Source organism: Lepidothrix coronata, unplaced genomic scaffold (assembly GCF_001604755.1).
Source record: "Lepidothrix coronata isolate B3197 unplaced genomic scaffold, Lepidothrix_coronata-1.0 Scaffold46, whole genome shotgun sequence".
Lineage (NCBI taxonomy): Eukaryota > Metazoa > Chordata > Aves > Passeriformes > Pipridae > Lepidothrix > Lepidothrix coronata.
The window spans coordinates 5,196,923-5,209,628 of NW_016690226.1; the positions used below are offsets into that span (position 1 = coordinate 5,196,923).

The following is a 12,706-nucleotide window of genomic DNA, read 5'->3' on the forward strand; positions in this document are numbered from 1 at the left end:
GAAAAGTTTGAAGACTAGTTTTAAGACATTTTAGACTTTACTTTAAAAAAAAAGAGTTTAAAGGGATTTTTAAAGAATAAAATTTAAAGAATTTAAGAAGTCCTTAGCTTGCTTGGAGTAAGGAATTGCACTTGATGCTCTCCAAGGGTCCTTTCCAACCTAAGTCTTTCCATGATTCTGCATGTTGTGAGAAAGTTTTCTCTAGCATCATAAAACCAGAAGTTCACTCACTGCTAGAATGAAGAGGTCTGATTGACACTGTCCCCCACTCCTACTAGAAGAATGTCACCCATCCTGTGGCCTGATGACCAGAGCAAGGACACAGTGCCTGGAATGAAATGGGTAGAAAGTTATATTATCAAAGGAGGTTGGTTCAATTTCATTGGCAGACAAACTGGAGAGCCAAGTAATTAATATTGATTGAGCCAGACTTTACCACACATGTCTATTAAGAACATTACATTAAAAATCAGAGGCATACATTTTGATTTTGCAGCAGATTCTTTGAGGATATGAGACAGTTGCCTAGCAACTTCTGGTCTCATCACCCTTTCATTAAGTGTTGTATGTAACAGTTTTCCTCTACTACTTTGAATTTAAAAGCTTCATTGAATAATAAAAAGAAGTCAGAAGCATATTAAACAATAGTTCTGTATTGTTAGCATAAATAATATCCTCATTTTACTTCCTTTACCCATCAGCAGTAGAGTCTAGAAAAAACATGTCTGACTCCCTTGTTATTTTTTTGCACCACACTGCATATGAAACTGTGCAATAGTCAGTGCCAAGCATCTTTGCCCTGAAGAGCTCAGTCTGGAAAAGGCTGGGCTAAGATGAGCTAAGAAATACAGGGGTTAGCAGTAGGAGTTTTTCCAGAAGTAGAGTTTAAAGGAATTTTTTTTTTTTTTTGCTAGAGTTGTCACTACTGAAAATGTAACTTTGATCCTGTATCACTTAAATTTTGAAAATGGTATATCAAGGACATGCATCACAACAGCTCATGCCTTTTGGTGAGACATGAAAAAAACACTTTCTGGTGACACTTGTCTGTGGTACCGCCTTAGGATAAACTGCTAATGGAAACTTGTCAAACTCTTGGCCTCCAAATGCAATTATGCTTTTCCCATCAGCTTGGTTGAGGCAGACACCCATTTAAAAATGCTTCTAAGAGCCAGTCCTAACACTGGCAGTTCCTTATGAAAACTACTTTTCTCTTATTCTCCTTTCTAACTTCATTTCTTCAGCGTACTTCAGGATGTGTTGTAAATTCAGTCCTGTAGCATTTTCCAGAAGATTTTCAATTAAATAGTGCAAGAGATGATTAAGTGATTGTCCCTTCCAGTTCATCAATTGTGACTGACCCATCAGCCTGTTTCTCTCTTTTGCCATCTTAAGTCCTTTGACCTCCAGTTAGCGAAATAAGTGTAAATCCTGTGTAGTGCAGGTATATGCCAGCTGGATCAGATTAAGAGGGTGGGGTAACACTGGAGATTAATTATGTGGAGAAAAAAGGGAACAAGAAGGGACACATAGATACCATCCACAGAACTTCCTGGGAGGAGACTGTTAGAATGCACTTAGGTAAAATGCTGAAATCATCCAGATATGAGCTTGTGCTATCAGCAGGGCTTGCTGGCTCAGAGAAAGCATTCCCATAGTTTCCAGAGTGGGGCTGTGTAGGGGGTATGCTCTAAGTCATAGCATCAAAACAGAGCCTCCTTTGGCACTCTCTGGGTACCTCTCTTGTATTCCACTAGCAGAGTGACCTGGTCCCTGGCATCAGAAGCTAGGAGAGAAGCTGTTGTTCCGTGAGCACAAGAGGGGGTGGTGCCAGAGAAATGTGTGAGTCTCATGCTCAGCCCATGAGACTTGACAAGCCTGGAGTAATACAGAGACTGAGGCCTTGTTTAAATTGCATCTTAACCTGGGGTGTGATTTAAAACCAAGATGCTTAAACTTGTGCCAATACCTATGTGGGCACTTGTTTCAATTTAATTTGATTAAACATTTAAAGCATAATGAGAAAAGGTAGTCTTAGTAAGTGGGGGAAAAAGGATCTAAGTTATTTTCCCTGTGGACAAAACCTCGCTTTCCAAATTTTCAGTTCTCATGTGTGACCTACTCAAAGAGACTGTTGTTAGCATTTTGTATCTGACCTGTGGTAAGGTAACAAAACTAGAACCACATAAAATTTTGCAAAAGTGTATGTTAAAATCAGAATCAAACCTTATTGAATTCATGCAAATAGTATTAGTGAGGTCATATAACCAGCTGGGCCCATGTGTTCCTCTCAGCTATTTTTTGCTGAGGAAGATGCAGAACCTAAATGCAGTATGAAGTCAGGAGAATCAACTGAGTTTTAATAGTTGAACTAGGGTTTGCAGAATATCCCACTTAAAGAAGCGTGAACTCCAAATTAATAAGTGCTTGCTCTAGCACAGTCCTTCTGTAATTTGCTTTCCTGTCATGTCAGGCCATCTTTTCTCTTACTCTCAAATGCTGTGTGTTATTTCCAGGGGCAGATAATAGTCCTGGTTTGGTAGGTCCTGCTGTACACTTCAAATGTAAACTGTGGCAGAGAGAAGTGGCAAATATATGGGAGTAGTGGGTCTTTTTCTCAATCTCTAAGGTAAGGCAGTACATGAAAGAAATAAATTGGAACCAAGGGAGGATAAAGGGGATGTACAAGGGTCCATGTAAATCAGATCCTAAAAACAGTATCCTCTTTGCTCTCCATGTACAGAGTTTAGGTAGCCATGGGGCTCTAGACCAGGCACGGCTTTTGCTAAGTGTAGGAAAACGTTTAGCTGAATAGAGCCCTGAACCCTATATGAGAATCGATTTTTTAGGCAAGATTATGTCATATTTGAAGTGAAACTTGATTCTCAGATCTATCTAACAATGTGTGTTTTCTTCTGTCCTGGGAGCAGTGGAGTGAAGTGCAGCAGATGATAAATGGTACCCCGGTCTATATGTATCAAGACTGCAGTGTACTTTCCGAGGGTGACACTGATCACTGGCTTCGCACCAACTGGATTTATCGGGGTGAGGCAGCCTCCCGCATTTACGTGGAGCTAAAGTTTACTGTGAGGGACTGCAAGAGCTTCAAAGGTGAAGTGGTGACCTGCAAAGAGACCTTCAATCTCTATTACATGGAGTCTGAACAAGATGTTGGGATCCAGTTCCGCCGCCCGCTGTTCACCAAGGTCCGTATCGCTGGGGGTGAAGACTGAGTCACATCTTTCAGCTTAAACTAGTTGTATCTTTTAGCTTAAACTAGGTGTGTCCTGCTGACTGGGAGAGGCTAGGAGAACCAGCATCTGGGGAAGGGCATGGATAGTAAACACTGTCCTTAGAATAAACTTTGTCCCCAGTGCTCTCTGTGATGCTCAGAGCAGACTTTGCCACAGGAGGCACTGGAGTTTTCAAATGAGATCGGACTTCTCTTCTGCATAACCACTTATTTAACCAGACACCACATAGGTAAGGATTCTAAAGGGTTGTGATTGAGCTGGATGGTTGCACCAATCTTTAGAAATAGTAAAGCAGAGACCAAAGGAATTTGACTTGCCTTAGGTAATAAAACAAGATTAGACCAAGTGACGAACAAGTCCAGTTCAGGTCTCTCTGGTCCCGATCATTTACTCCAATTGCTATGAGATATAGGGTCTTCTTTTATAAACCTGGAAGTGATGGCTTGCTATAATGAAATTCTCCCTGGTGTGAAAGTATTTAACACTGCCATGTTTTACCTGCTGTTTTCCTCAACATAGGAACATTCTTGCCATGGAAATATTTGAATTGCAGAGTAGGGAACCTCTGCTTTTTTTGCACAGGAAATTCTGCAATCTAGTTTTGTCCTAAAAGAAGCCACAGACCTAAATTACTTGACTCCCCTTTTCTTTGCAGTTTAAATGGGATATGATAAAAACAAAGAGCAGTAAAATCCACCACAGGCAGAGCAGGACTCTGGTAACTGATTCCCCTCCCTCCCCAGTGCTCCTCCACCTCCCCTGCAGCCTACGATGTGAATTTGTGAGATACCTCCACAACTCCTAAACATGCCTTATGATCCCACTGCCAGATGCAGCTGCTCTACAGATCCTTTCATCTCCCATCCAACTACAGGGAGTGGGTGGTGTCATGCAATGGGGATGGGCCTGCGGAGGAGAGGATCAGTTACCAGGCTCACTCTGAGAAGAAAGGCCACTCCACCTGCAGTCCAGCTGTTCCATATCACAGGATGTCATGGAGACCTTTCCCATTCGCTCAAGCATGGAAAGTATCTCTCACTCACACTCATCCTTTGTTTGCTGAGGCAGTGGGAATGCAAAAGTGTGGGAGCATTCTTCACCCAGGTATCTACAGTGCTGAAATATGTTGACTGCTGCATGAGAAGCACCTTGCAGTAGATGATCTGAACTGCAACAACAACAGCCTAAAAACAGGTGGCTGTGATTCACTAGTCAGTTTAAAAGCTCAGCTCTAAGTGGTGTTCTGATTTTACTGCATACAATTTGCAAACAAAATTATCACAGAAGAGAGATTTGTTCCTTTAGGGGCAGTTCCTAAAGACCTCTGGAATCAGAGACTCAGAACATAGGGTACTGTAGAAGATCAGTGAATGAGTACAAAACAGTTAAAGGAGATGGAAAGTATGGAGATACAGAGACAGGAAAAGGTGCTTTGTTAACACCTCTTCCAAGTACAAGGGAAGTATGCAGTGCACTGGCATTAGAAGCAGTTGACCTTACAGCCCCTAAAAGGCCTTAGTGTAAAAGAAAGTTGAGAGACATGGGTATCTCAGCTGCTGTGGCCTGCTCAGGTGTTAAAGCTGTTGTCTTTCTCTTTTTCTCTTAGCTCAACACTGTGGCAGCAGATCGAAGTTTCACAAACAGAGACATCGAATCAGGGGCCATGCAACTGAACACAGAAGTATGCCCCATTGGGAAGCTCTCTCGCCGGGGCTTCTACTTGGCTTTCCAGAACTCTGGAGCTTGTGTAGCAATGGTGTCTGTCCGAGTGTATTACAAGACTTGCCCAGAGGCAGTGCGGGGCCTGGCTCGCTTTCCAGAAACACTAGCAGGATCAGAGGGGCTGACAGAAGTGCCTGGGGTCTGCGTGGAGTATGCAGCTGAAGAAGTGGGCTCTCCCCCCAGGATGCACTGCAGCACCGATGGGGAGTGGCTGGTACCAGTGGGCCGATGCCTTTGTGCTGTGGGGTTTGAGGAAGCTGATGGGAGCTGCGTAGGTGAGTATGCAGACACTAGCTGTAGGCCATGGGAGAGGATCCAGAGAGCTAGAGATGAGAGTATCTGTAAGCACAGAGTGGGATCAGGGCAGTTAGTGTGGTCTATCTCTCTTGCCCGCCCTCTGTGCCTGCCAGGTGTATCATACCTTTCCTCCCCTCCTTAGCTTCTCTTTTTCAATTGTGATTTTTCTCCTTATGTGTCAGGTGTAAGACTTGCACACACCTCTCCACTCCCTCTTGGGCTTCATCCAGGAACTTTCAGCTCTGCAGCTAGTTTCTGCGAGCTGTAACTATGTGATTGACACTGACTCACTCAACAACTGGTTCTCAACCCTTAAACAGAAGCCTTGTTCTCCCAGGGCAGATGGGTTAGACGCCCAGAACAGGGTATTTGTCCCGTAACTAGAAAGCTGAGAGACAGAGGGGACAGGTTTCTCCTCTGTCTCTCCTTCTTCTTGGACTGGGATGGCTTTTCTGCCATGGGAAATCATGTAAAACACATTGCACAATATCGTCGTGCCTGCTCTTCTGAGGAAGAGCAATTATAGCAAGCAAAAGAGTCACCAGGGTGCTGGAGTCCCAGCGAGCAAGGATTGTTGAAGCAGGCAGCACAGGGCTCTCCCTTGGCCACTGAGGGGACAAGATTCAGCTTCTTAAGGCAACTTTGTTTGTTTGTCATGGGAGAGGATATGTGTGTTGTTTTGGAGGTATGTACTACTGCAGAAATGGAGGCAAAAGCACAACTCTGCTCTTGTTGTCAGAGTTCTATGGCACAAGGTTAAGGTGTATAGAAAAAGGAATCCACACACTGGTCTCAGGTTCAGCAGGTGCTCCGTGTCTCTGCTTTGTTCTGCTACAAGGAGCTGGTGGCTCTATGAATCCCCACTTCGTACTGCTCATTTCGCTTGGGGAGCTGGTGAAGGTTGAAGCACAAAATCCTTGCCTTCCTCCAGCAATCCCCTCTCTGCACAGCCCAGCCAGTTTTTCCACTTAGGTGCTACAGAGCTCTCCCCGCCCTCCTGAGAGCACTCGTCTGGGAAGGGGCAGGGAAGCTGTCATGTCTGGACAAGCCTTGACTGCTATCACAGCACAGGTTCATTCTACATCTGTGCTTTCATCCCACTCCGCCCAAGTACAGCTGCAGCCAGAAGTATCTTTTGTACCATTAGCAGGGACTGGGGGGGTCTCCCGGGGGAGGAAGGGAAAAGAGGAGAACCTAGCAGCAGTAGGGAGAGGTACTTCATGACCAGAGCAGTGTTGTCTTGGAGGATCAGAGGAGAAGGTGAATGTAGGTTGTCTGCTGGGGCATATCTTGGGGTTCTGTCCCTCAGCAGAAAAGACCAGGCATTGTGCAATGGACTGGGAGCAATCCAGGTCAGGATAAGGACTGAGATCACAGCTTTTACTTTGTCCTCAGAACATGGAAGGACTTCTTCAGACATGTAAAGTGGGACAGGATGGAAGACCTTCTGGCAGTGTCATCTGAGTTTTGCCTTAAGTAGGAACCAAAAACAAAAAAGAAGGCTGAACCGTTGCCTCTAAACAGGGAAAAGAACCTGACCTCTGCTATAGGACAAAAGACAACAGAAAGCCAGAGGCTGAGGTTCTTAACTAGCTCACTCGAGGTCTTGGTGAATTCCCAGTCATACAAAACTCCTGGGTACAGAATGGCTCAGCCATCCTATGGTCCCAGAAAAACTGCCTGCCCAGAGCATTACATCTCAAGCCTCTCACAATGTTTCAGACTTTGCTGTTGATAAACCCGCAGCTCGTGATTAACTTCCTCAAGTATGTAATTTACGGTGAACACGGAGGCTGGCTGGCTGTGCCCCAGCCTGTGTTCTGGTTCCTTGATGGGCTCTGCAGGGTGACAGGTGAGCCGAGCTCCCTGTCAGCTCAGGGCTGGTGTGTCTGCAGGCTGCCCGGCGCTGGCTGGCACTCAGACTCCCGAGGAATAAGGAATGAAGGGAGCGCCCCAGCCATCCTCTCTGCCCTCTGGTGCCCGGTGAGCAGGCCCTTTTCCAGGCTTGTTTTTCCCATCATGTCGCCTGCAGCGGGTGCCCAGGGACTGGGGAAACCGGGGGCCAGAGGGGTTGGGCGGGAGCCGAGACTGCCGGCTGCGCGTCTCCCTCCCCCGGCAGGCGCGCTCCTGGGGCAGCCGCGGGCAGCCGCCCACCTGATTCTGCCCGGGGCCCACAGGGAAGGGCGGTGGGAGCCGGGATCCCGGGCAGGCCCGGCCCCCGGGCTGTGCCGCCCGCACGGCCGGCCCGCCGAGCGGTCCCGGGCAGGCGCCGGGCCGGGCTCTGCGGGGGGCCGGGCCGGGCCGGGCCGGGCCGGGCCGCTGCCGCCCCCTGCCGGACACTGCCGGCACCGCGAGCGGGGCCCGGCGGCTGGCGCCCCGTGCCACCAGCCGGTGTCCCCGCACTGCCCGCCCCGTGCCACCAGCCGGTGTCCCCGCACTGCCCGCCCCGCTTTAGTGCACTGGTGTGGACACCGCCGCAGGTGATGTGACCCGGTCCGGCCGGGGTTTGCCCCTACGCCCGGAGTCCCTCGTGCAGTTCCCTCTCCCCGCCAGGGTGTTGTCTCCCTGCAAGGCAGCTCTCCCTGCTCGAAGGGACTCGGCAGCACCGCGAGGTACAGCAGATGTGGGTTGGAGTGACACCGGAGCTTAGGCCTGGAGGAACAGAGGCTCTCCTGGGGTCGGAGTTAACTGTTCTGGAGCAGAAGTCTTATGCGGAGCGGCTGTGGGAGCTGGGTTTGTTTAGCCTGGAGAAGAGGAGGCTCACGGGTGACCTTATCACTCACTACAACTACCTGAAAGGAGGTTGTAGCCAGGTGGGGGTCGGCCTGTTCTTGCAGGTAGAGAGTGACAGGAAGAGAGGACATTGTCTTAAGCTGCACCAAGGGAGGTTTAGGATGGACTTAGGAAGAATTTCTTCACAGAAAGGATGGTTAGACATTAGAACTGACTGCCCAGGGAAGTGGTGGAATCACCATCCCAGGAGGTGTTTAAGGCAAGACTGGATGTAGCACTTAGTGCCACGGTCTGTTTGACATGGTGGTGTTTGGTTATAGATTGGACTCAATGATCTCAGAGTCCAATCTAATTTATTCTGTGATTCCTTGATTCTTGCAAAGGTCCCCAACCCCAAAGTTCCATAATTTACTTGCAGACAATCTCAGCCTGATAATGAGGGTATGTATATTGTCTCAAATTTATGGCAGATAGTATTATACAGGCAACATCAGAACCTCTGTGTTATACAAGTCTGTTGGTCTGTGTTTCCTTTGTTTTTCTTGTTGCTGTCAAAGCTCTCCTGACCCAAACTGATCCAATATCAGGAACTTTGAAATCTTACGCTGCAGCAAAGGGGCAAGGGGCTTCAAAGCTTTCATCTTCACTACAGCATGTAGAACTGTTCTCAGTTGTGAGCAGCCTGGAGATGAAAGTAACTTTTATTGCCTATTTATCAAGGAGTTGATTTGGTCTGGAATATAAATGGAATATCTTTGGGCTGGTGACCATCAATGCTTGAGCGTTTTAATTCTTTTCAATGGCTTCTGCTATCATTGACTCTATAGTTGCATGATTGTGTCTCAGAATGATAGGCTTTCCCGATTGGTTCTGTTATTTCCCCAAATCATAAGGTGGTGGTTGCTCCTACTTCTTGTGATTATTTCTCCTTTCTGTGCTCTTTAGGCATCACTGCTGCAGACTAATAATGAGTAGTCTTGTTTGGCCTTTGTTAGTGGAAAGTTTTTAGGGTCTCTCAGATGTTCCTCTGTGTCACACAGTAGGAATGGCTAAATTGTTTTCTTGTCTTCTAGATAAAGGATCACTTCCTATGCTATGCTCCACCACAGTAAACCATTTGTGTCAGGCTCCTGAACAGATGGTTTTCTCTGTTGGGATCTCCTGAGGGATTATTCAGGACATTGTTGCTTTTATACTGCAATAGGAAAAGGGTCATTCCCTCAATGTTCAAGTTAAATGCAAGGTGGTAGCTGTGACAGAAAATTAGTGTATGCATTCCTCAACCATCTGATTAGCAATAAGTTGGTAGTTTTCTTTAGTTTAAGAACATTTGATAGATTCGTTTAGCACAGGGTGGTAAACCATTCAACCTCCCTCACTCATTTTCTCGTTGCTACACAGCTACTGATGTGAAGCATTGACCTTCAGATAACTGGTAAACTGACCAGTGCTTCTGTAGATCAAGCTAATAGTAACAGAGCAAAGACAGATTGTCAGATGTTATACTTAAAGAACGTGGCTGATTATTTTTGTAGGACTGGAAATAGAAACCACGTGACGCCTATTCTCTTGCAGTCTGTGTTGGACCCACAGCCAGTTACTCAGTGCTGTCAGTTGAACTGATAGTTACCTTGATATTCCCCAGGGCCCTGCTGAGTGTTTCTCTGGTAAAACACTTGAAATCAGCAAAGATGCTCCCCCTAAAAATCCCACTGGCTATCCCACATGAAGTCGGGAAGCAGAAGACTCTGAGGAGTACAAGAATTTGGAGCTACTATTCACAGCTCTTATTTATAGTGTGAAAATCTTGAATTGCAGGGTGCAGACCAGTCTGGGTTTTTGTTGGAAATAGTTTCTGAGGTTGACCAGATTCCCTATTCATACAGCATCTGTGAGCAATGAGATCCCCTTTCTTCAGTCTGCAAGTCCTGTCATAACCTTGAGTTTGCATCTCCTCTCTATCTGCTCTGAAATGATTGGTCTAGGTGATTGCCAGGGGTTCCTCTCAACATAAATATTTCTGTGAACTAAGAAAATGGAAAAAAAGCAAGCAGGTAAAGGAGTGTTCAAGAAGCTGAACAAAACTGCCAGGTGTTTTCTTGTTGATCGTGGTTTATTGATTATCTTACATTGACTTATTTGTCCTTTCACAGCCTGCCAGCGAGGATTCTACCGTCATTCCTTGGAGACTAAACACTGTCTGAAGTGTCCCCCCAACAGCATGTCCAACGATTCCGGGGCTACATCTTGTTCCTGCAATGCAGGCTTCTACCGAGCACCTTCAGAGGGCCAGAACATTGCTTGCACGCGTGAGTTGCAGATAGAAAGAAGGAAGAATGTCTATACAGACTGGGGGATGAACCTATTGAGAGCAACACCACAGAGAGGAACTTAAGGGTACTGGTGGGTGAAAAACTGGGCATGAGTTGGCCATGTGCTCTTGCAGTCCAGAAAGCCAACTGTATTCTGGGCTGCATCAAAAGCAGCATTGAGAGAGCTAGTTCTCTCCCTCCACTCTGCTCTTGAGAGACCCTCAAGAGGGCTATGGAGGGCTACATACAGCTCTGGGGCCCCCAGTACAAGAGAGGCAGGGATTTGTTGGATCAGGTCCAGGGGAGGGCTATGAAAATGACTGTAAGGGTGGAACACCTCTTTTATGAGGAACAGCTTAGAGAGCTGGGTTTCTTCAGTCTGAGAAGAGAAGGCTCTGGGGAGATCTTATTGTGGCCTTTCACCTCTTAAGTGGGGCATGTGAGAAAGATGAAGAAAGACTTTTTAGCAAGGCCTGTAGTGACAGGACAAGGGACAATGGTTTTAAACTGAAAAAGGGTAGATCTGGATGGGACATATGGAAGAAATTTTTTACAGTGATGATGGTGAGGCGCTGCAGCAGGTTGCCCAGAGAAGTTGTGGATGCCCCATCCCTGGAAGTTTTCAAGGCCAGGCTGAATGGGCCTTTGAGCAACCTGGTCAAATAGAAAGTGCCCCTGCCTGTGGCAGGGGGTTGGAACTAGGTGATCTTTAAGGTTCATTCCAACCCAAAACGTTCTATGATTCCATGAACAAGGATATTGGAGGAAACAAAAGGTCAGGAAATGGGGATGACAGATCAGAGAGGGAGAGGCTGGGGGGGGACAGAGGGCTGCATTTGAAGTGCATCAGCAGATATGAAACTGCCATAGTACTTTGTGTATAAACAGCTGGATCTAACACTATCATGATTCTTGTAGGCCCCCCCTCAGCTCCCCGCAATGTCAGCTTCTCCCTTATTGGCACACAGCTGAGTCTGTGGTGGCAGCCACCCAGCGACCACGGTGGACGGAAGGACCTGACCTACACAGTCTTCTGTCAGCGCTGCCATTTCCTGTCATGTGAGCCATGTGAGGCTGGTGTGGTGTTCTCCCCCAGTGCTTCTGGTCTCACAAAACCTGCTGTGGATGTGGACGGCCTAGAAGCTTACACCAACTACACATTTGCTGTGGAAGCCCATAATGGTGTCTCAGGAATGGGACCTGCTCCACAGAGAACTGCTCCAGCTGTCTGGGTCTCAGTTGGACATGCAGGTTAGCAGAAGCAGAGAGAAGCTCTTCCTACTCATCACGAACAGGAAGAGGAATCTCTGTGAATATTTAAGCTATTTCCATGTTCTCCTTCTGTCTGCCACATGTGTTGGTTTGGTATGATAAGGATTCTAAAGTGCCTCTGGCATGTAAAATCTATTAGCCATGTTTCATGCAAATCAAAGTAGCAGTAATCATTACCCACCAAGAGTTCTGAATCCACCAAGAACTTAACAGACGTGAGGATGACAAAACCCTCCCTGTCAAACAAGTGGTGTAGTCCAGCCTAAGTATTGTTACCTGTGTGACAGGAAGACCAAGGACCCTGTCATGAAGTATTTCCCATGACTCAGATATTGCAAAAAACCAAACACAACAAAAACCTTGCTGTAATTGAAAAAAAAAGTTTTGAAAGCATGGAGAGATGAGGATGTTAAAAACGTTCCAGTTCTTGACACATTTCTGTAGTTTATCTTCAAGCTGGCTAGTTTGGCTGTCCTGTGAACACTTTCCAGACTGCTGTGAAACGTGATTATAGAAAAGTGACATCACAGTGCTCAGCAGCGCTTGGTACATTCCCCAGGTTCTAATTTAGTGGCAAAATATGACTTCTCTTCCTGACACTGTGCGGGGGCAGCACAACTCTGATCCAGAAAAGTGGAGCTACTTTTGGTTTGCCTCATCACTTCCTGTGATGTTGAAGGGCAAGGAGAGAACCAGGCTTAACTCTTCAGTCTTTGCAGACTCTTGAGAATTATCTTTTTATTCATGAACTGCATGTGCAGTCAGCTGAGAGATTTTGAGCATTGAGTTTCACTGTACCCTTATGCAGTTGAGCTGCATTCATAAATCATCACATAGGGTAGTTGTCCTGCTGCTGCTGTAAGGGCATAAAATCCTAATGTTTTTATTTCAAATTGAATGTTTTCAGTGTAGTCCTGGATTAAATGTAATTTCTTGGAACACTGATTTTGTTTTGAGGGCCAAACAAAGTTATGCTTCCACTATTGAGGCAGAAGCATACTATTCACGGAAAGCAATTAATTATGACCGGAGACCTAATTTCCTTTTCACCACAGAAGAGAAGGATGAGGGAGTGGCAGTGGCAATGAGAGTCAGTTCCAGTTGCGTGGTATGATC

The 12,706-nt window shown here is 46.5% G+C and overlaps 1 protein-coding gene across 1 annotated transcript in view; it reads left to right on the forward strand.

Moving 5' to 3' along the window:
• EPHA1 (EPH receptor A1) overlaps nucleotides 1-12,706 on the forward strand; it is a 34,200-nt gene that overhangs the window by 11,843 nt on the left and 9,651 nt on the right. Inside the window, exons 3-6 of the mRNA XM_017814687.1 lie at nucleotides 2,931-3,206; nucleotides 4,861-5,251; nucleotides 10,160-10,315; nucleotides 11,237-11,569. Coding sequence (XP_017670176.1) covers nucleotides 2,931-3,206; nucleotides 4,861-5,251; nucleotides 10,160-10,315; nucleotides 11,237-11,569 — 1,156 coding nt within the window. The remainder of the gene's footprint in view (nucleotides 1-2,930; nucleotides 3,207-4,860; nucleotides 5,252-10,159; nucleotides 10,316-11,236; nucleotides 11,570-12,706) is intronic.